The sequence below is a fragment of the Cyanistes caeruleus genome, chromosome 13 (assembly GCF_971803275.1).
Source record: "Cyanistes caeruleus chromosome 13, bCyaCae1.hap1.1, whole genome shotgun sequence".
Lineage (NCBI taxonomy): Eukaryota > Metazoa > Chordata > Aves > Passeriformes > Paridae > Cyanistes > Cyanistes caeruleus.
In genome coordinates, this window is record NC_141713.1 from 9,856,123 (window position 1) to 9,877,991 (window position 21,869).

Sequence of the window (21,869 nt, forward strand, 5' to 3'; positions counted from 1 at the left end):
CACTGTTTATTTTCTTACCTGCCCAGGCAGTGTGATTCTCAGTTTGGCAGCTCCACACACAGTCAGCCTGCTAGATCTACTCTGGCAAAGTAAAGCAAAACTCAAAGACCTCAAGTTCCCTGTCCACAGCAGAGGCAACCTTAATTTACATCTGTTCAACTCAGCTAACTCTTCTTAACACTACAATGACTACAGACAAAATTTATCTTAATTACCTTAAAAAAAAGCAAATAATTTAGCATCAATCCTCAGAATTCTGCTTCTCAGAATGAGAAGTGTTGTTTCTGATTGCAAGTTCTGTAAAGCCCAGTTCAAAGTCAGCTCCAAATTCCTTGAAAGGCACCCAAATGACATTTCAAAAACTAAAGCACAGACAGCCTTTGGTGCAGTCAGCATGCTCAGTCAGAATGGGATAACTCAGCATCTATATAGAGTATTTCTAGGTTAAAAAAAACAAAACAAAACCCAAAACCCATTAATCTTTAAGTCCCTCTTCAAAATCACACCATATACCCTTGGAGTTAATGCCACGTGAAAGTCTTAACATTTCATTCAAAGTGCCTAACTGCAGGTTTAAAAGCTGTTCCATCAGCACTTAGTTTTGAAAATTGTAGTCATTTACTCTCACCTGAGATCATATATAGTACATATATGTTACCTCTGTTACAGTGTCTCACTGTGAATGCATCAGCTGCATGAGGTATTGCTGCCCTCCATCCCGTTTCAGGCATTTGCAATTTTATCAGGTTTTGAAAAAGTTGGGCTGGGCCTTGGCAGTGAAGCAGGAAAGAAACTGACTTCCAAGGACTTCCAGCGTGAAAACCTCAGCATCTTTTTTGTTCATAAAAGTCTATTCAAGGATGTGGATATTTAAGGTCTTCAAAAGATGCAGTTACAAAACCTCTCTGTTCACTTTTTGGTTCTTGTGGGGTTAGTTTTTTTCCCACGTGGTTCAGTATCTGGACCACAAAGAAGATCAGACTATTTGGCAAAAATAGTCATCAACACTAAGCCTTTTTTGTAAGGACATTGATATTATCATATTAACTTTATCAAACACAGCACATCAAAGGCTTACATTTGCTCACAGCACTGAACTACCTACAATTCATTTTACTGTGGAACAAAGATGTCAGTACTATAAGCAATAAAAGGATTCTCCTTCACTTGTCAGTGGAGGTTAAAGGGGGATCCCCATGGCATTTGCATCACTTACACCATGGCCAATCAACAGAGGAGATTTTCTGTTCCTCATTCTCATTTTCTGGCTGCAGATGCTTCAAGACTGAAGCAGCAGGAGGCCCAGAAGCAGCATCCATCTCCATGGGACATGCCACAGTGTCTCTGGGGGCCACTTTCAGACCCACAGTTGAGCAGCACTGGACCCTACTCCACCAGAACCTCAGCACCTTCTTTCCACCCCTCTTCTGGACAGATGAGAGCCTCCAGCTACGCAGATAGGAACTCCTTCCCTTAGCTCTTTAATCCACCTCAACATTTCCCAGTTACTCATTCTTTTGTTCTTTGAAAAATGATTGCCTACTGGCTCCTGTAACCGGGTCATAACTTCCCATCTGGCAGGAAAGCAAAGCAGCTTTCCAGCACGAGTATAGGTAGTGCTGCAGTATAGTGACTTCCCTGAAAATCAGTCTTCCTGCTTAGCTTCAGTCTCTGCTGTCCTACTGCACCACAGAAATATTTCTACCTATTTCTTCCCAGCCTTGAGCAGCATGTCATCCAAATGGCACGTCCCTTCAGCAGATAGAACACATTTTCCAGTTAAAGGCTGTAAACTAAATTAGAGAAGAACATAAAAATTCACACATACCCAATTAATGATCTTTGGCAAAGTATTGCTTGAACACCATGATGGGGTTTTACAAGATTATTGTTATTGTTTGGCAAAGCTTTTAACTGACTGTTACATTATTTTTAATGAGTAGTAATTAAGGGGGAGTTTGCTACTGAATTTTAATTTGAAAGACATTTTTCTTAACACATTGGTATATTTAATTGGCACACTGCAGTCCGTGTGAATGCATGCACACAGCAATGTACACCTTTCCCACCAGCAGCTGCAGTTATCCTAGTGCATGTGGCCATAAATTTCCAGAAAAAAAAGAAAAAAAGGAGACAAGCATAACAGGAAGGAGACAGTCACAAGACACAGGGCCCAGCTCTGAGACTAGGCAGTAGGATCCACAGCTTAGTGGGGTCTGCCAAGAACAGGAAAGCAAGAAGTAATGAATCACAAACAGCTGGGGGTAGGGGGGAGTTTTGGACTGGTTCCTTTCTAACCCAGTCACAACCAAAGCAAAGTCCACATTGCCAGGCCAGGGGAACAACAGGAGGAGTCTGACACTACTTTGAGGCAGGAGCTCAAACATCTACAGACCTTGGAACGACTTGCAAAATCCTTTAGTTCTGCAAACCGTATTTACCGTACTGAGAAACACAGTCTTTGAACCCATTCTCACCTTGTGTTAGCATAACCAGTGGTGCCTCAGTGTGAAACAGTGCATCTGCTAGCACGGATGTCCCCTTCCTCTCCCTCTGCCTGTACTGTATCAGCTCAGCTTGAACTGATCACAACAGGAAACAACAAAGACACAAACCTAAAGTTCCCTTGAAGGAGATGACTTCTTGTCTTCCTAAGGAGACCTGAGTATGAAATAGGAGGCATTGATGACATGAAGGATCAGTCCTTTCAGAAAGCAGCAGGAGCAGGCAGAGCTGGAGGGCTGTTTTCCCCACTCCTGCAGACCTTGCCCTCCACAAGGTAGGTGAAGGCCAGGCTCTGCTGTAGAACAGCTGGGCACTGTGCCCTGGGCAGGACAGTTCACAGGGAGGTGGAGCTGCTTCAGGAGAGCTGGCTCTGCAGGGTCAGGGCAGCTGAGGAAGCAAGCACTCCTCCTGTTCACTGTTTGCCATACTTTTGTTTCCCTTTTTCCTCACTGTCCACCATTTTTCTCCTCCATACCTCATGTTTCAGTGGTTTTCCTTTTTCCTCTTTTTTCCCTGCCTCACTCTCACTGCCTTATCTCCCCCTCTCATTCCTATTTATTTGATCCCCATTTTAAGCATCCACTTGTCCTCTTGTTTCCATTAACCAGAGATGGATGGAGGTCCCAGCCAGCCCAGGAACAGCCTCAGCAGTCAGTGGCAGAGAGCTGCAAGCTTGTCCTCTGGTCACCACAGCCTGTGCCACCCAAGTCCCCACCTGGCAGCACACCCAGCAGCGCAGCAGGGAAGCAGCTGCTCTCACATAAATCTGTTCTATTTCACTGTTTTAACATTTTTAATGCCTTTGCTTCTCAGCTGCACCACTACAGCCAGGGATCATCTTCAGTCACCCCGTTTTCCTTCACAGGGAATTTTTTCTACTCTGGGCAAAGCCCAGGAAAGAGGATCTACCACAAGCAGATTAAGTTGGGATTTCCCTCCCTTTTCAGCAGAGCCTGCTCTCCCTGACCCATGGCTGGTGATGCTGGCAGACAAGTCAGAGACTGTCACCCCTCCAGTACAGCTGCCCTGCAGCTCCTAATCCCTGTCCCTGACAGCACACAAAGCCTCCATCTCTGGCAGCAGCCCCAGTGCTGGGTTAGTTGCATGCACAGACCAGTTCAGCACTTACAGTCTCTATGCCAGTAGCTGCAGTGGAGTGTGATGCCTATAAACTATAAAAGACTACCATACTTGGGCCCTCTGGGAGCTCAAAAGTGAAATATCCCTCCATGAATACTCTCCAACTCGTTATTAAGATGCAGGTATTATTTGTGTAAAACAATTCTTTACTTATTCCCAGACAGCACTAAAATCCTGAAAGATTTGGCTCTGAAGAAGTCTCCCTCTGGGAAACATGACCTTTAGATCGGGCAGAACAAAGACTTTCTCAGTTTCCTCCATGTGTACAAGGCATCTGCCCCACTGGACATCAAAGAAAGCCACCATGATGATAGGAATCTTTATTTTGGCAGAAAATGGCATGTAGCATATAAACAACCTGCAGAGTAAGATGAGAGCTGGCCTGCTGGGGTTATGTGTGCTGTCTGTGACTCCTGTACATGGCTGTGTGCTGGCTCAATTTTGATTTAGTACCTCTGCCTCATTTGTGTGGATTTATTTAGAAAATTCTATAAAGCAATAAATAACTAAATAGCTAAGGGACCTGAGGATAACTGGACACAGAATACCACATTTACACCACATATTCGTATTCCTGCTGACTACTATATATGATTTGTTACTAAACCATAGAGATTCAGCAACTTCTGATCATATTTAATTTGTCTGACAGTGCCTGTTTTGCTGACCTCTGGGGCTCCTTGCAAGGAGACTCACAGAGGAGTGGACTGAGCTGGTCTGAATGAGGAGCATCACATTTACTGCAGCATGGGAAAAGATGAGGGCTTTATGACAGTGAATCCATGGGGCATTATGAATTGGCTAATTAGAAAGGAAGAATCTGCATGTACGCACACTTCTTGCTAATTGGTGATTATGGGAAAGAAAGGATCAAGGAAATACATGGCAGTTAAACAGGATTTTAACACAATACTAAAGAGACAGAAAAACTCTTCCCTCAAGGCCCAATAAGCATAAAAGTTGCAGATATGGTTGGTAAGAGAAGCTCTGCCCTGCTGTACTGCAGCTGCCCTTCCAGGAACTTCAGAATCATCTGAAGTTCAGGGCAGAGGATGGACCTCAGCACCCTCGGACCCCAGCCAACATCATGGCAAGAGCCCTCAAAAGTATGCTGATTTCTGTTTCAATTCCCACCAGAGGACAATGCCCCACTGCACAGATGTGACTTCACATTCACATGGGATAATTCTTGGGGAGAGTTAGGGATCCATCAAAAGCTCCAGAGAGGCAATGGCACCATGAATTCCTGAGTAGACCGTGCCAATACAGCAAACGCAAAGAGAAAATGGATTACATCTCTGCACAAAGCCAGGGAGCTACACTCAGATTTCTCTGAGAGTCTTCTGATTTCCATGGTGTTTATACACTGACTGTGTTTTTTTCCACGATTCTACCAAGTTCTCCCTCCCTCAGGCAGATAATGTCTTTGAAGTGGTGCACAATAAACTGTAAAATTGTCCTCCTTTTTCATTTTTTAATCAAGGAGAACAACAGATCCTTAAAACACAGTATTAGACTTTGAAAAAAGAATTGTTCCATGTTATAAAAGGAGACTCTTTGGCATGCAGACCAGCTCCAACAGTCTGCTCCTGCACACAACCTGAAGCACAGGTGAAAAAGATAAAGTCAGCATGCAAAATAATTAACAACAATAAAATGTAGCACAGGTGAAAGCAGTAGAAACTTTTAAGTTGGCATCTGAAACGAAGTAGCTGAAGCTCCCTCCGCAAGCTGAGTGTCGAAGTGTACAGGGTTTGTACAGCAATAACAAGAATTGTCCCAAGAGAAGATGCAGAGCCCTGGCTTCGCACCATTCACAACCCTGTTGTGCAGTGCTGTGCTGCTCACAGTGTCAGCTGGGACTGGGAGCACACTCACCCCAGGGGCCATCTGTTATCCTCTGCTCAACAACCACTATTAACTCATTGTCACTGTATTACTTATTAATACATGGAGTTGGCTGCTCTTCCCGCAAAAGAAAGCTGTTCCATAAACATAGGGACTTATTTCCAACCCTCACCATTCAACACTTGCTTGCTTGCCTATTCCAGAGTCTTCATTTTTAAAATCTCTTCTTGTGATACAGACTTTTAGGAAGAAACAATTTATTCAGTAGTTTGCTTCTGGTCTTGAACAGATGAATAAAAGATCAACTGATGAATAAAAAGATCAAATTGGTGTTCCCTAAGCTACTTGTCAAAGAAGAGAAAAATTAAAAATGTTGCCATTTTATGACAATGGCTGGGTAGAACTGCCTAAATTTTAGTGGTGGAGATTTATTCCTCACCTTCCTCTCCATAATGTTATTTACTCATGGTAGGTTTTTTTAAAGACTGGGACCCATGCTCATGTGAGCACTTGTGCACAAGTAGCACACTTTATCTCAATAGGATTCACTCAGATGTAAGTCTGCAGAAATCAGGGCTACAGCTGCATTTCTGAATGCTGCTGCAGTGTAAAGACTGCAAAAACAGACACAGTGTCAACAAAACCTTCAGGTAGAGCAGCTCCCTGGCTGTTGACTGAACTATGTATCTCTAAAGAACTGCAAATGATGCCATCATGGTATTTCCATTACTTTACAGCAGCACTTATAACTGGAAGGCACTGGAAAAACTAAATTTAAGGTAAAGTCATGGTCCCCAGTACCCCTTTAAAAAACAAACAAAGACAAACAATTTGAGACAAAATAATAATCTGAGCTGACTTTGCAGTATTTGACATGCCTTCAAAACCATTTTGTGTTTTTAGAAAATACTGTGGGTTCTGTACTCTGGTGCTTCCAGCGGACACAGCTCTTCCTGTGGTATTGGACCTGGCACTGCCACAAGAACTTTGCCCCTGATTGTCTCAATGAAAACACCACAAAAAGGAACACTTTCCACCACTGACTGAAAGCATCTAAAATATACATCTGTACAGGGATAGGCTTATATAATCAGGCGTGAAGATAAAGAAGAGAAAAATCTGGGAAATCGATGAAAATGCAATGAACAATTTTACTAAAATCAATTAAAAAGACAACAAGGATTTGGGGAAGGATTTTTGTTTGTTTGTTTTTGGGAGATTCCAGTCAGGCTTAAAAGCTTTGCTCATTTTTAGCTGGTGGATTTGAGCCAGAGCCTTTCCTTGGCTCTGACTCAACTCTACTCTATAGCTTTGATTCACTAAAATCTCAGCGGCAGCTGGGGGAAGGGAGACAAGTTGGTGCTGCTCCTGCCAGGGGCAAGCAGGAATTGGAGGCAGCAACTCGCCCATCACTGTCCCTCTCCCTCCACTGTGGTGTGGGGGTCCCTTGCTTCTGGAACTCACTCAGCTGTCCCTTCCAGAGCTGCTGGATCATCCAGCCTCACCAGGTCTTTTTTGATGTGTGAAAGCAGAGTCAAAGGGAATCAGTCCAATTATATACAGACTGCATTGGATTGAAAGAGATTCCAGTAATGACACAACCCCCTGGGAGCTGGGGAGGATGCTCTGCAGCCACAAAACAGGTACCTTCCATGCACTGGCAGGGAGCAGGGTACTCACACATATATCCAGACTGGAGCTTGGCTTTTTCTGTCAAGTGTAAAGCAGCGTTTGGCAGCACCAGGTCCCCAGCACAGCCTGCCAAAATGCCCCAGCCCTCCCCAGGAGGGGCCAGCTCCATGGATGAGAGCATTGTTTCTTCACCTCATGTGTTCAGGTATTTGGCTGTGGCCCTCTCCATCAAGGCTCCCAGCACAGCCCCAGCAGGGTGGTTGTGGGTGACCAGCAGAGCTGCTCTGAGCCCACTGGCTATCACACATCAATAAGCCTGCAGAGGACAGTGACTGTGCAGTGCAGCCAGATATAAACTGATGATGTAAAGTCTACAGCTTTCATTCAACTGTTTAGTTGTCCAAGTCACACATTTCCCTCTGTGAGCTCAAAAAAAATACATTATAGAGAAAGAAAACTGTAAAGGGAAGCAGGTCAGGCTTAGACAGACACGTACACTCCGGGGCACGTGGCAGGGAGGCAAGGAGAGACACACAGCTAATTGCAAATTGCTGCCATTGCCATATTAGTCATGCAACATAAATTCTGTCAAGTAACAAGCTTTATGGGAACAGACTCTGATTTCTCTAACAATGCCAGAAAGTGGCATTGTGGCTAAAGGCTGTAAATTAAGCATTGTCAGGGTTGACAGAAATTTGCCAAGATCTGTTGACTAGCAGGGGAAATGGGCTGTGTTTAAGACCAGGCTCTTTCTGTAAGCATGGCTGACTGCTGCTTGGAATACCACGGAGGGGAAAAGGCAGAAGGCAAAGAGAGACAGCTCAGTGGCCAAAGCACACAGGTAGTCTCAGACTGATTCTGCACACAGAAGCCTTGGAGAACTCTTTCTCCAGGAAAAGTAACCAAAATCTAACACAGCTTGGCCAAATACTTTCCTCCTTTTCATGCAAACAGAATCCACAATGTGGGTAAAGTAGTTACCCACATTTTTCTCTTCATTAAATAAAACTCTCGATTTCCCTTATGCCCCAGTGCTGCATCAAAAGGGTAAAGGTACAGCTGTGAGCATTGGGCCTGTCTTGCCTCCTTCAAAAGAAATAATTTAGAGATTTTTTAAGGTTTGTTTCTGACTGCATAAAACGAGTTTGCTCCATTTTGCTGTACTCTGCGCTAATTAGTATCATGACTCCAAAATGCCAATTTACAGCTTCTTACTCAGGAAGTTTTGAAGAAGATGGGAGTGAGATATTTTGCCTTTTGGCATTTATCCTCCTCCAAAATGAATCTATTCTTAACACAGAGCCATGTGGTATGGCAAAGAAATACAGACCCTTTCACTCCAAGTGGGCGATTTCATTAGAATTAGAACTACAGCAAACTCGTTTTTGTGCTTCTGTGGGAGTCCTGGTTGTGGGACTTCTCCCAGACTCCCCAGCTAGGCTCCCTTCTGTAGTTTTAAGACAGCAGAACCCAGCCATCCCACTCCAGCAGATGAAAACGTTCCAGAAGTGTCTGTATAAAACATCAGCCATTAAAAATAGATTTTAAGCAGAAAATGCAACATTGAGATTAGAGAGTTGCAAAATGGTGAGAGAGACCATCACTCCAGAGAGGTAGCTAAGCAACAACTGCTTTGTTTTGTTTTGTAATCTATGAGGAATAAAAATACCACCAGCCCAGAAAAAATATTCTCTGTTCTGAAGAAGAGCTGGGGCAATGTCAACCAGTCCAGCTGCCTGCAGTGCATGAAAATGTGTCATCTGTTTTAAACCTGCCATCTCAGAGCTGCTATTGGCAACCTTGCATCTGACTGTTCAATGTGTCAGGCAATGATGGGATGGCTTTATTGAAGTTTGTGTGATGAGTGTTTTTGAAAATACTGTATTTAAGTGTTCTATTCTTGAAAACCCTGATAGTAAGTCTGATACCTTAGACTGCATTTACTAATAGAAAAAACCCTACCTTTGAAGGGGCATGCTTTGAGTGGGTTAATTAACCTAACAAGCACTACATTAAAACCCTACTAAACCAGGAAGTTCCAAACACCCATCGAAGGAAACACTATCCAAAGTCAAATGTACTCTTAAGTTCATTAAAAGCCAAAATAAGTGAGTACCCAGCTACATCCTGCTGGATGAACTCTAAAACTCGGGCTGAGATAGGGTAAGACACCATATACAACAAAGAAATGGAAAGTGCTGTGTAATTGTTTCAGACAGTACTGAAAACTTTCACCATTTCAAAGGACTGACTCTTCCCCACCAGTCAGCAAGTCCAAGGTAAGGCACTAGCATCAGAGCAACACTCCTCACTCCTTAAGCCTTGGGAATGGCCATTTGACCTGCTAGGAGCCACAGCACATCTGCTGCCACACAGCAGAAGTTCTCTTACAGAGGAGAAAAACACTGAGAAATAGGTAATAAAATATGTGTTTTGCCTACTAGACTGAAATTCCTAGATCTTAGATGAACTACACAGTTCATATCAAGGTGGCTTCCTAATTAAATCTTTATAAGTCTGAGATTTTCTTAGTGAACAAATACAGGGATAATCTTTATGGGTGTTTAAACACATAAAGACAGAGAGGTGACTCATAACTTCTTAAAGCATCCACAAGAATTCATAAGAGAAGTATTGCTGAAAATCCTAGCTGGTGCTCACATGCATTTCAGGAACCTGTCCTTTCATCCCTCAATGAATAATCATAGAATGGTTTGGCTTTGAAGGGACCTTACAGGCCATGGAAGGGACCTTACAGGCCATGTAGTTCCAATGTTTGCTTTCAGGCATTTACTGAAATCTTTTATATCCCTGGATTATTTTGAATATCATGATGTAATATAAGGATATCTGAAAACTGAATGAGCTTCTCTCACTTTTTCTACCTTTTATGTGCATGTATCTGTATCAGTACTAATTGAAGAAACAACTCACCCCAACATTTATAGGCAGTATTCCCCCTTTGTCCTAGGAGCAGAAAAATACAATCACATATTAATTTAACATTTAGAAACACATTTTGTCCAAATCACAGAGTTGCCTAATCCCTGTGAAGTCCTGTGGTGTCCATGACACGCTTCCTGACACACCAGGACAGGCAGAGGTAGAGAACCTTTCAGAGAATGTGCTCTAGAGTTCTGAACAATCAGCTTCTGAGGAGAGCTCCTGGGGAGGCTGCACAGCCCTCGCCACACTCAAGCCCCTGGTAGTAATGTGCAGTGTGTAGTTTGGGTGAAGTAGGATTGAAACTTCTATTTCCAAGGCCCAGGTCTGTTCCTTACTTTAGTCAGACAGGGATCACTCTGATTGGCACTGCATCCTAAGTAATTTACATCCCAAGTTTTTCTAAGTACTTCAGCCTGTCTTTAAGGAGGTAGAATCTATGTTTGAGCACCTTAAGAGGTCTTGCCACAATTATTATTTTCCAGTGAAGACAAACTTCTGACTCCATGGCAGAGCAATCATTGCCGTTGCTAATGTTGGTTAAACTGAACATTGTGGAAGACAATAAAATAAAATTATAATTTCCATGTGATGGGCCCAAACAAGCAGCCATTGGGGCTATGCCCTGCTCAATCCAACAGATGGAGACAGAGACCTTTGGGTTTCAGCACCATGCCTAAATCTCAAAATCCACTAATTTTGGTATCACCCTAATTTATCCATGCACTCTCACAAGCATTTTGGATTCTCAGTAACTTCACACCAAAGGAACAACAACAATAAGGAAAAAATCAGTTGACAGAAACATGTATAGAAATAAAATGGAGGCATAAACTAAAAAATAAATATATGTGTATATATCTTTCTTTTCTTCCCCCATACTACATTACACTCAGCCATAGTCGAAAAAGCAGTGTTAGGATGAGAAGTAATAGGTTTGCTTAAATTGTATTTAGCTAACTTAAATAAAAATACTTGCGAGTTCTGGGAAACAGTGTCATAGTTGGAGGAAAAAACACAAGTCAAACGTTCTCCCTGCTTATTGTACTTTAAAGGTTTGCATCCTCTTTGTGCTGCTGTTTAAGCAACTGAAGCCACTGAGGTGCTCAGTGCTTCAGGAGAGCATGTCACACCCCCACAATATTCTGGATTCCCAAAAATAACCTTGGGAAGTTGTGTCTTTGCATTTCAGCCAACCATGAAATGTTGCAGTAGGCCCTGTTGACAGAGCCTATGGACTCCAAGGAGCCTGTCTTTCTCAGCAATGCAGAATTCAGAAGAAACTTTTGTCTGGGCTATGTAAGGTTACTGAACTCAAGATACCTTTCAAAATACATTTATCGGATGTATTTTTTTCATATAGCTGTCTCTGCTTTTTCTGGGAATAGTAGGGAATGTACTGCCATTTGAACCATGACATGTCCCTCCTTTGTAAAGTCATATGTGTAAGCATTTTCTGAAATGTTACAACTGGCTGTTATTGCAACATGCACTTCCCCCTCCCCCAGTATTCTCTATTGCTTCCAGGTTGTGACATTCACTAGCAGTTTGTGCTCTTTCCTCCCTCCAAGCTCAAGTGTTTCACCTTCAGGAAACATCACATCTCCTCTGGCCAATAGGAGAAATAGCACGAGCTGCTTTCTGTACTTGGTTTTAATGAAACAATCGACAACACTGCCAAGTTTCCAGGCTGACCATTTGCCAATCAATCCAGTACTGCACATGCCACATACCCCTGACCTGTGCAACACCCCATACCGTGAAGAAGCAAACAATAGAGACAGTTCTCCTTTGATACGTGTATTACTCTACTTTCTGAACATTTGCTGTATTTCATCTAAAAATGGCAGTGTTGATTAAAACATAGAAAAACTTGTTTTGACTATTTAAGGCAGGAGGACTTTGCTTAAAAATCTTTGCCTTGAAGCTAAAAGCAAAACTTAGACTTGTTTACCATATCAGTTTTACAAACAATTTGCAAAACTAGGTAATAAATTCGCTCTCTACATATGTCCTGTGCTTCTCCTCTCCAGCAGCTCCAAGCTGTGCACTTTCCTTGCTGCTGAAACTCTTTGTTACTGGTTGACCATCTTGACTGTTCAGATTTTATTTTTCCAGCTCCTCAACCTCTAGACTTTTCACTCCATCCTAAATTAACCAGCTAAAATCTCTTAATTTCTCCAGTGGTTTCCTGTTACTGCTGCACAATAAAGAAGCCTCTTCCTCACTTACAGGTAGATACTTTTCACACCATCTACATCTTTGCTCCCCTCCAGCTCCTCCCATACCATTGTCCCCATTATTATTTTCTCAGCTTTCTACCTTTCCCTCCAGAGTAGCTTTTCACTTCTCTTCAGGCAGTTTATGCAAGACCTTTTTTTCTTTTTTGCTCTTTACTCATTAACCACCAATACTCAGATTGTCCCCTAAAGTATTTCTTCATGGCTTGATTTTGTCTCTCCCTACATTAACTTCTAACCTCTTCAACACGAGAATCCCATCCTGAGCATAATTTCAGCATTTCTTCACAAGGTTGGAACACATAACCACCATGCTGTAGGAGCTTCTTGAAGATAAATGTATTGAATCCAACTGGGAGTTCAAGTTTTACATTAGAACACAGAAGCAGCTCAAAATTAAAAATAGAATCTGCTTCATGAAAGCAATCACTAATGTAGTTACAGGAAGAAATTGTGTGGGGGGGAGATTTTACTTAACTGTAAGCAAATCAGAGATGCACATCTCATATATTTATTAGTCACCATGACTGTATTTTTATTTTTTTGTTCAGGTGGAAATGGCACAGCTCTAGATGAACCTACAAGACAGCTCCCCTTACTAAAGTGCTGCCAGCCTTGAAAAGGTGATCATTTCAGAGGGGAAAGAAAAATATACTTTAATAGCTTCAGTGGAAAAGTAGTTCCTTATTTTTGATTTCTAACACCAAAGTATTTTTTTCACTTGGCAATGTTAACTAATTTGATACTCTTTTTTATGCAGTGACCACAGAAAGCCAAAACAATGGAAAATGACTTGAGCAAGATTCATCAGTTACAAAGAATGATACTTATTCTGGAAGCTCACTCTATTGTCTTTCCTCAGCAGCCAGACTATGATTTCGTTTGTAAGTCTTCCTTTTTTTTCTGAAGGCAGAGTTGAAAACTGAAGCTAAAGAAGTTAATAAAAGGCAAGCTCTGTCCTTCACTAGGGACACTTCCAGCTGGTCTAAATCTGCACTTGTTCTAGCACAGTCAATGGAGTGATGACAGTTCACCAAGGAAGGCTTCTGCCTTCAAAGATGTATTTGGCCTTTTTGTTTTGCACTTTCTTTCACTTCAGTAGTGTTGATTTTGGTAAAACATCCAAAGCATTGTTGCCCCCTTTTAAAACTCAGGTAAACTGCTGAAAAGACAGGTCCAACAGGAAAACAGTCAAAGCTGAGACTAAAACATATGACCAACTTCCTGCTAAACAGAACCAACAAAGATGATGCACAGCAATGTAAAATGTGCAAGGTAATAAGCATGACACAGCTGTCTAAAGAACTCACTGCAATGCATGGATAGGATGTAATGTGACAATGTCAAACACCCCTCTAAAAGAATGCATCATAATTGGTTCCATGCAATCATTCAGGTAGAGACTGCATCAGTATTAAGCTTCAACAAACCCTTTGATTATATCCAGAAAGCAACTGAAGCAGTATTTGAGGCTATGAAATGTGGGATCACTAAGTACTACCAAGGTGTCACACATGCAAAATAAGGACTCTGAAAATACAATTCAGAGACAATTTTCTAAAAAGATAACAGTGACCAAAATCAGCACTTCATCTTTTACTCAAGTGAAAGATAAATAGATAGAGTTCTATACATTGGGAACACAGATGCCCAAATCTTCCTTCTTTTCTAGTCATAAAAGAGCATGCTGTTTGTGTACAGGAGAGAATAGATAGAAACAGCCTCACACATGTCCAGAGGTCAAATGCTGAGAAATGAAAGAGGAACCTCCACCCCTTCACTGCTCACTCGACAGACTGTGAGCCCCTGGCTCCTGGACAAACTTCACAGAGACAGCAAATACAGAGACAACCTGTCACCCGTGCTGAAACACATCCTGTCTCCCAGCCAGACAGGAACCTGGGCACTGCTAACATCACACCACGGGCTCAAGGCACCAGAAGGAGATGAGGGCAGCCAGGCTCTGGGCACAGGCTGACTGTCCTGGCCCTGCTGCCCCTTTGGTTTCCAAAGTGTTGACTGCCATAAAAAGGTGTCCCACCAACACCAGGAGTACAGAACCGACCTCAGGTCATACGTGACACACAGCCCATGACAACAACTAAGCAAGCATGAAGTGGAGCATGTTTGATTTTTGTGGTAAGAAGGGTAAGCACAAAAAGAGTAAGAAAAAGAGCTGACAGGTAGCTGAGGAAGGCAGGGCTCAAGTTCCTGGTCTACCACAGAGTTTTTGTGTGACCCCAGTGGAGTTGTTTATTCCCTGCACGCCTGAGCAATAGCTCCATGGGTGGTGCAGAGGAGAGAAATACGTTAAAAACCAGGAGGTGTTTGGGTACAGGAGTATCCAAGAGCTCTAGGACTGGCATATTTATACATACAGAGAACATTCAGAAACAATAACTCAGAAAGCATAAATGCACTGACAGAGAATGCTAAAGTAAGCATAAACAGAGGAAACTAGGAGGGGACACAAGAACAGTGATGACTACCCTCAGCTAATTACATGGTCCTAGAGCTCAAGAAAAGGTTTTTTTTTTACAAATCTAACTTTGGGGAGTTCTTTGTGAGGGACTACAGCTGCCCATAAAACCGATGAGCAGAAACACACCTGTGTGCTGTGTCCTGTCTGACCTGGAAACACTGGAGGTGGCTGCAGAGTAAATCACGGTCACTGCAGCTGCAGCCAGCTTTGTGCAGATGGTCAAATGGCATTGTAAAGCCAGAGAGCACGAGTTTAACTCTCTTCCTTGTGGAAACACGGGCTGGTTCATATAGCCTCTGCCCAGCAGCTAACAGGAAATCCTCACTAATCAGAGAGAATACAACTCTCACCCAAGAACTCACTAGAGTTTCTTGGGACATGTCAGCTGAAAAAGCAAGATGAATATATTTTACAAATACATACCAAAGGTGTTAAATTTTGACAGCTTTCCTCTGAAGTGAACAAAATATTTAACAATTCCTTTTTAAATGCGAGAGAAATTTTGGGTTCAAATATTGTAATTTGCCATACCAAAAGCAAACCATAAATAACTTAAGAATTAAATTCTATTTGAAAAGGGAATATTTACTTTTCAAAGTGCACTTCTTTTCATTCTTAGTTGATAGGGCAGTTTTAAAAGAAAAATTGCAACAGAGAAAAACAGTGCATGACTACTTTTTTGCACCTCACAAAACAGTTATAGGTTTTTCTGTGAAAATGCGTACCATGGTGTTAAAGGAGATATTTTCCCAGTCTCTTCATCTTTGTTTCTTAGCCAAAGGAACATGATGTTAAATTCTGTGCAAATATAGCACAAACCACAGTTCTTTGTGCATGTTCTTGAACTGTTTCAAGGAGCCCTAGAGATATCACACATTATCCCATGATTCAAACCTTTAACCTTGAGGGAAAATACACAAAGCAGCTTCAGATTTTTTCCAACTCAATACAGCATTGAAAGTACTGTAACAGCTATTTGATAAACACAATGAAAGGATTTTTAAAGTGAATACATCTTGTTTGCTATGTTTATAGTAAATATCTTAGTAAAGACTGTTTTAAAATGCACAACATAATTAACTACTCCAATATTTTTACCGTACTGATTTTTCTGCTTTAAGAGAAATCCAAGCATGTCTCCAGTTTGAGGAATGCAGTATCACTCGTTTGCTAAAAAGGTGATTGATAATTCTTAAAACTAAATAAACTTGGGTTTAATCATCTTTGCCTGATATAAGGAATATTTTAAACAAAAAACATTTGTCCCACGTGCCTAAAATGATTCTAAGGGCTAATAGAGTGGAAAATCACCTACAGCACGAAGAGGGGGACACACAAATGCACCCCCTCTGGAGTCATGCAGATTGTACTGCATGGTATGGATTTAAAATAGTAGCAAACCTTCCATAACTACAACCACTTAATCATGATTGTTTGTATTTAGCAAAATATCTGACAGCAACAAAGTTTTCAGGGTAAAACTATACTGAAATACTTGCAAGTAGAATATTGAAGTATTTCTAGTCATGGTGCCTCGCTTCCTTATAAACATAAGTCTTTAAAATTGAAAAATGTCCCCTGATATGCTTTTAAATTCATTTCTATTGTTCTAGGAAATATGTCTGACTATTCAGGAATGTTAAGGAACTTAAATACATTAATTTTTATTGCATCATCATTCACTCAGGCCAGAAACAGCAAAATAGCATATTCCCTTTTCTTGCCTTATTTTACAAATTACCTTCCAAAAGAAGGGCAGAAGTTATGGTAAAGTCACAACTATCATACATTTGAAAAAATAGAAAACAGTGGCAGTCTGAAAAAATCATTGCCACTGTATTTCACACCTTTGATGAATATTTTTAAATGTCTGGTATGTAACTTTTGAAAATCATCCTAAAGTTTTAGGCTTTTTTTTTTTTTTTTTGGCATGAGGTATGGGAGCCAAAATATTGCAGCATGACATAATTTTTAAGAAACTCTTCCATCTGCATAATTTTTTCACTACACCAAATAAACATCTGTGATCCACATGAAGAGAAGCTGGTGGTCTCAAAGACAAAAAAAAAATATTAAAAAAATTTAAAAAAAGACTTCTGTGAATCCAAAGTCTGTCAGCGCCAGCATAAATTCGGTGTTTTTTGAGGCCCCAGTGCACAGAGCACACGCTCCATCCACTCTTATCCATATCCAGGCTGGGATAGGAGCAAACGCATTTGTTTTGTCGTAAATCTTCACCAGGTAAGAGATTATCGTGCACAAGATACAGACCCTCCACTGCCAAAGAAGGATGGCCACCCACAGAATTGTTTCTCCTGAAACAAGCAGTGCCCCACGCCAGTGGCATTCCAGCAAAACACGGCAATTGCCAGCCCGTGTGCCAGAGCTGTCCGGGAGCACACGTGTAACTCAGCACAGCTCGGTGCAACAACTCGGCCTCAACAGGACTAGGGAAGAAGGCTGCAGAAATACAGTACATTTTAGAGCAAGCCAGACATTTCGGAACCACTACTGTATTTATTTCCTCCAAGAAGCATTAATAATTTACCTTTTTTTCTTTTTTTAAAAAAGCAGCACTGGAGCTGCATCACCGCATTCTGAGCAAATTCTAGGTATTCATACAGTTGTTTGTTTTCCTTTATCTCTTAGTTCAGTCCTGTATTTCACCCCACTGTCCTTTTGTAAATCCCTGAAGATAGCTAGATGGAATGAAACCCAAGGTTTTTTTAAGCTACAAAAGAAAATAAATTATGTTTAAGCTCATGTGAATATTTAGAATTTTTTCCAAACACAAGGATAAATGTGCAGGACTTGTGATGAAATACAGGAAAAAACAATTCCATTAAAGGGCCACTTATGCCCAGAGAGAACATTCAGAAAATTGATGGGGAAAAAAAATAAAGCAGATGACAGTGTCAAGGCCTTAAATACCTGCTTGCCCATCCACCAGGGACAGGCCAGAGCTTTCCAGCGGCAGTGAGGGCCCCGCAGCCGGCAGGCCCGGAGCCTCCCTGCCCCTGCTGTGGGGAGGGCTCGGTGCTGGCTGCCCAAATCAGCCCCACCGTGCTCCTGCTGCTCCCTGGAAGGATTCTTTGCAGCAGGACAGGCACCTGCCCAGAGCTCAGGATGCAGGTGCACGGCAGGGCGAGGGGCAGGGCCTGGCACTGGGGGGAAGCAGCAAGGCAGGGTGCAGGAGCCAGACAGAGCTGCTTTCTGCCCCAGTGCAGCCCAGGAAAATGGGAGAAAATGACGGTGGGGAGGAAGGAGACCTTAAAACTATAGTTCAGGAATGTTTTTTTAAAAGGTGCTGCTAAGAATACAGTCATCAGTTTAGCAGTTACCTATGTAACCTTCTGACACAACTACCAAAGACACTGGAGGTTCCTCTTGCACCTCACCACGCTCCCTTTTCTGTTCACTCTGGGAAGCACTAATGCACCTCTTGTGATTAAAAGCCAGGAGATTTGGTGTGTGGCTTTGCAATCCTCTCTTATGTTTCTTCTCCACTTCTTTACCAGGAATCCAGAACTTCATGAAGAAAATGGAAAGCTCCCATTGCGCTCTACTGGGGACAGAACCAGACCCTTCCAAGCTGGCATGTGAAGGGGCCAGAGGAAATGTGTGCACCTCGCTGCCCCCTCCCCACTGACTGTGGGCATGAGAGGGTGTCTGCAAGGCTGGGAACACAGCATAAAGCTTCTCTAGTGCAGACAGTGATTAAAAGTCTCAGCTGTGGAGGAGAGATTCTTCTAAACAAATCCTTTCCTGTTGTGAGATATTTATTTTTTTTTTCTTAGCAGACATCAGAACTCTCTCATTTGCAAATGCATGTACAAGTCTCCAGAGGGAAGTTTGAACTTATCCTTAAATTACTGAAAGTTTATTATTATTATTTTCTCATGGAAAAAGTCACGGATGTCTTGTAATCCCTCATGTTCCCATCTTTTATAATTAAATGCATCTTGACCCAGAGAGAAGCTTGGGAGCCCATTAGAATAGGAGGTGAAAGACAATTCTGAAACAATTTACAAGATGTTCTTTCCTTCCAGGCTTCAATGTTATGACTCTCAACTGGGTGCTGAAAGTCTCACAAGTGCAGCCAGGAATCTATACATTCCATGTATGAAGTTACTAGAGCACCAATGGCCCTTTTTCTGTGTTTTGTAAAGTGATGCAAAATACTTCGTATCAACAGAGCTAATCTGCCCAGCATCTTGGTATGTGCTGCTCAGTCTGGGACAGGCTCTGACAGCACACATTTGTATTTCAGAATCAGAATATCTATATATATTTTAGGGCATGGAAAGAGAAACTGTAGAGGTTGGAAGGCAAGCAATGTGCCAAAAAGCTTAGTCTCTTCTGTAAAATGCCTTATATGTTTTCTCAGGGCCTTACTCAATGCTGGCTGAAACTAATAGGAATCCCTCCTGGCCTGGGCTTTAGCCTTTACACTGATGTACACATCTTTTATCACTTACTGCAATTATATTCTTGTCACATCTGTGGGAAAAATGGCATGAGATGCTCTGATACATAAAATACATCTATGAGTCCTGACACAGGAGTTTGTTTTCCTGGCTTCTACACGGTGGCATTCAATGCCTTGGTTAAGAAAGCAAAGAAAATTCTTGCTTTCTGTCTCGAAATAAAAGACTTGAGGGAGAAACCATAAAACATTGAGTAACAGGACTACAGTTGATCACCAAACATGCTCATGCCAACGATATTCTGTGCCTGGATAGGAAATAATTTTGCTCACTTTACCATGACTACCATAAAAATACAGTCAGCTGCACTGGTGTCCTGCACCTTTTGCTTTGTTCTGGAATGTCAGGGCTGGACACACATTGCCCTGCAGAGGAATTGCCTCCTGCCCAAATGCATGTGGGATGGCTGGCACAGGTATCATGAGTCCAGATCCTTACAGAAAAGAGGCAAAACCACCCAAGAATACAGGCTGTTCTACTTCAGTGTTCAAGGAACACCCTCCTCTTGGGACAATCCACCAACCAGAACGTAATGCTAAGAAAGATTATCTCATCCTGTACACTGATTTAACAAGAAAGGCATGATTTAATTATTCTGGAAATGCATGATAGATTCATGTGAGCTGGGTGCTTTGGATCTCAGCTGGGACAGCCTGTGGAAGAGCTCAGTATGGAGCTGCCACTGCCCAGGTTCCAGTGAGCTCCAGCAGTGCCACAGCAAACATTCCTGCATTTGGTTTGGGTTTGCTGTGGTTAAAGAAGCCTATGCAGAGGCTCAGAATTAGCATCAGAGATTATGGGTACTATGTAGGTGAGATCTTATCTTAGTGATACAACATCTTGTGGAAAATATGTAAATATATCAAGTTACAAGTGCACACAAAAGCATTTCACAATTACACTAGGTATTAGACAGTTGATCCCTCATACAACAAATGCAAGTGATACAAGCTCTTAAAACTACATGAAACAAGACTCTGCTTTTTTGCCAAATTAGCTGGTAAACTAACACAACAAGCTTTATCTTGTTCTTATTAGCCCACCTGTCTTTGCCCCTTTAATGTCAGGCTTTAAAGGGGAAATGAGTACTTAACTGATACTGTCTCTTCAAAGGGAACATTTGCTTCAGTTACCTTGCGTTTTTAATGAGATTGTTTAGTCACAGCTTGGCATCAGTTCATAGTATGCACCATATCAAAGCTTTCAGGTTTTCAAAGCACAAAAACACATCAAGTAGTTTGAGCCAGCAAAAGTGAAATTCTTCCTGGTTGGCATAAAATCATGGAGATGTTTAACTCCTGTCCTTGGTCAGTGCAGAGACAGAACTAAGAGGAGGAAGTTATTCCTTTAATAGCAATCTCCGTGCCATTTTCTGGGACCTGTTTACAGAAAATTCTCTGCAATTCAGATGCAGCTGAGGAATCACCCAACCAACTGCAATTAGGATGAGAATAGGAGCTGCTGAAGTGGCCTCTGCATACCAAGGAGCCTAAATTTACTATTATGTCATGCTAGTGAAAACTTAAAAATAATGTACCTCTGAGGCTGTGTGGCCTCTTTTGTTAAAGGGGACCATCCAAGACACTGTATTTTTATTTTCTCTTTGTTTTCTTATAGGCCCTAAATCAAACATTTTACTTTGTATAGCTCTGACTCAGCACACAGTACATGCATCTTTGACAAGCAGAACATCTTTTGTACACAAAGACAAAAGTCCTGAGAACATTTACTGACTTTTGACAGAAAGTACAGCTCCAACCACCATCTCAAAGCCTCTCACAGTGCACATGTAAGCAGGTGGCCTGCAGCTGAAACATGAAGTCTTGTACTCAAACTTTTTTTTTTTTAAAGAAATAATTCATTAATATTTTACATCAATACCCATGTTCAAAACACATTTCTTCCAAGTGTTATCTTCTTCAGTAAACACCAGAATAGTTTTATAAGGCAAATGATGAAACGTACTGGAAGCTTTAGAGAATGACAGAAGCACCCCCCTGCCTTTACACCTTGCCATTCAAAGAACAAAAGCTACAGCAGCAGCTGAAGAGGGGACCTTCCCTAGTCAAAAATTTTCAATTTTTTTACCTAACTTTTGTATACAGTTACTGTGGCAAACACACACACAGGTCCAGGAGCCACCCCCTGCCTCAGTTCCTCTGGAGCAAGACTTGGCAATGCTCTTCCTCCACTAATTGGATGGGCTCGTTCATCTGAATGAGGTGTGGAACAAGCAATATTTAAGAGGGAACTGCTAAAGGAGCTTTCAAAGACAAAGTGAGTGTACGGGTAGAAAAGCAAACAAGACTCCCTTAGACACAGCATCCACTGCAGACCTGGGCTGTTTCTGAGAAGCTGCATTTTGTTTACTGCCACAAGTGCTGGGAAGAAATGTATCCTGACATCCTCCTTCCCCCAGAGGGAAGGCAATATACTCAGCAGCTGATGTGTTAGAAGGGGTGAATGAATAGAAAATGAATAAACTATTTGCATATGAATACATAAGTGCCTAAAAGAACAGTTATGTCTTAATATCCTATGTAGCAAACAAAGTGCTAAAGGATGTCAGGACTACTAACAGAAGAGGTTTCT

General features: G+C 41.9%; 1 protein-coding gene and 1 long non-coding RNA gene across 10 annotated transcripts in view; one reads left to right on the forward strand and one right to left on the reverse strand.

Moving 5' to 3' along the window:
- Positions 1-21,869, reverse strand: part of PDE8A (phosphodiesterase 8A) — a 115,080-nt gene that overhangs the window by 58,212 nt on the left and 34,999 nt on the right. Inside the window, exons 1-3 of one of the 9 annotated variants that reach the window (XM_086849901.1) lie at positions 17,722-18,134; positions 17,339-17,521; positions 17,062-17,250 (exon numbers count right to left, since the gene is read on the reverse strand). The exons of 4 other annotated variants lie outside the window; for them this stretch is intronic. Coding sequence is in view for 1 of the 5 variants with exons in the window: in XM_086849905.1 (XP_086706031.1) it covers positions 17,722-17,733 (12 nt within the window). In the remaining 4 variants the exon portion in view is untranslated. Of the gene's footprint in view, positions 1-17,061; positions 17,251-17,338; positions 17,522-17,721; positions 18,442-21,869 lie in introns of those variants that run through there. 4 more of the 9 variants (XM_086849903.1, XM_086849900.1, XM_086849899.1 and 1 more) reach the window with 4 other exon arrangements.
- LOC147650693 (uncharacterized) lies at positions 17,833-21,779 on the forward strand. Its single transcript, XR_015276057.1, has 2 exons — positions 17,833-17,922; positions 18,309-21,779. It is a non-coding gene; the product is annotated as an uncharacterized LOC147650693 (long non-coding RNA).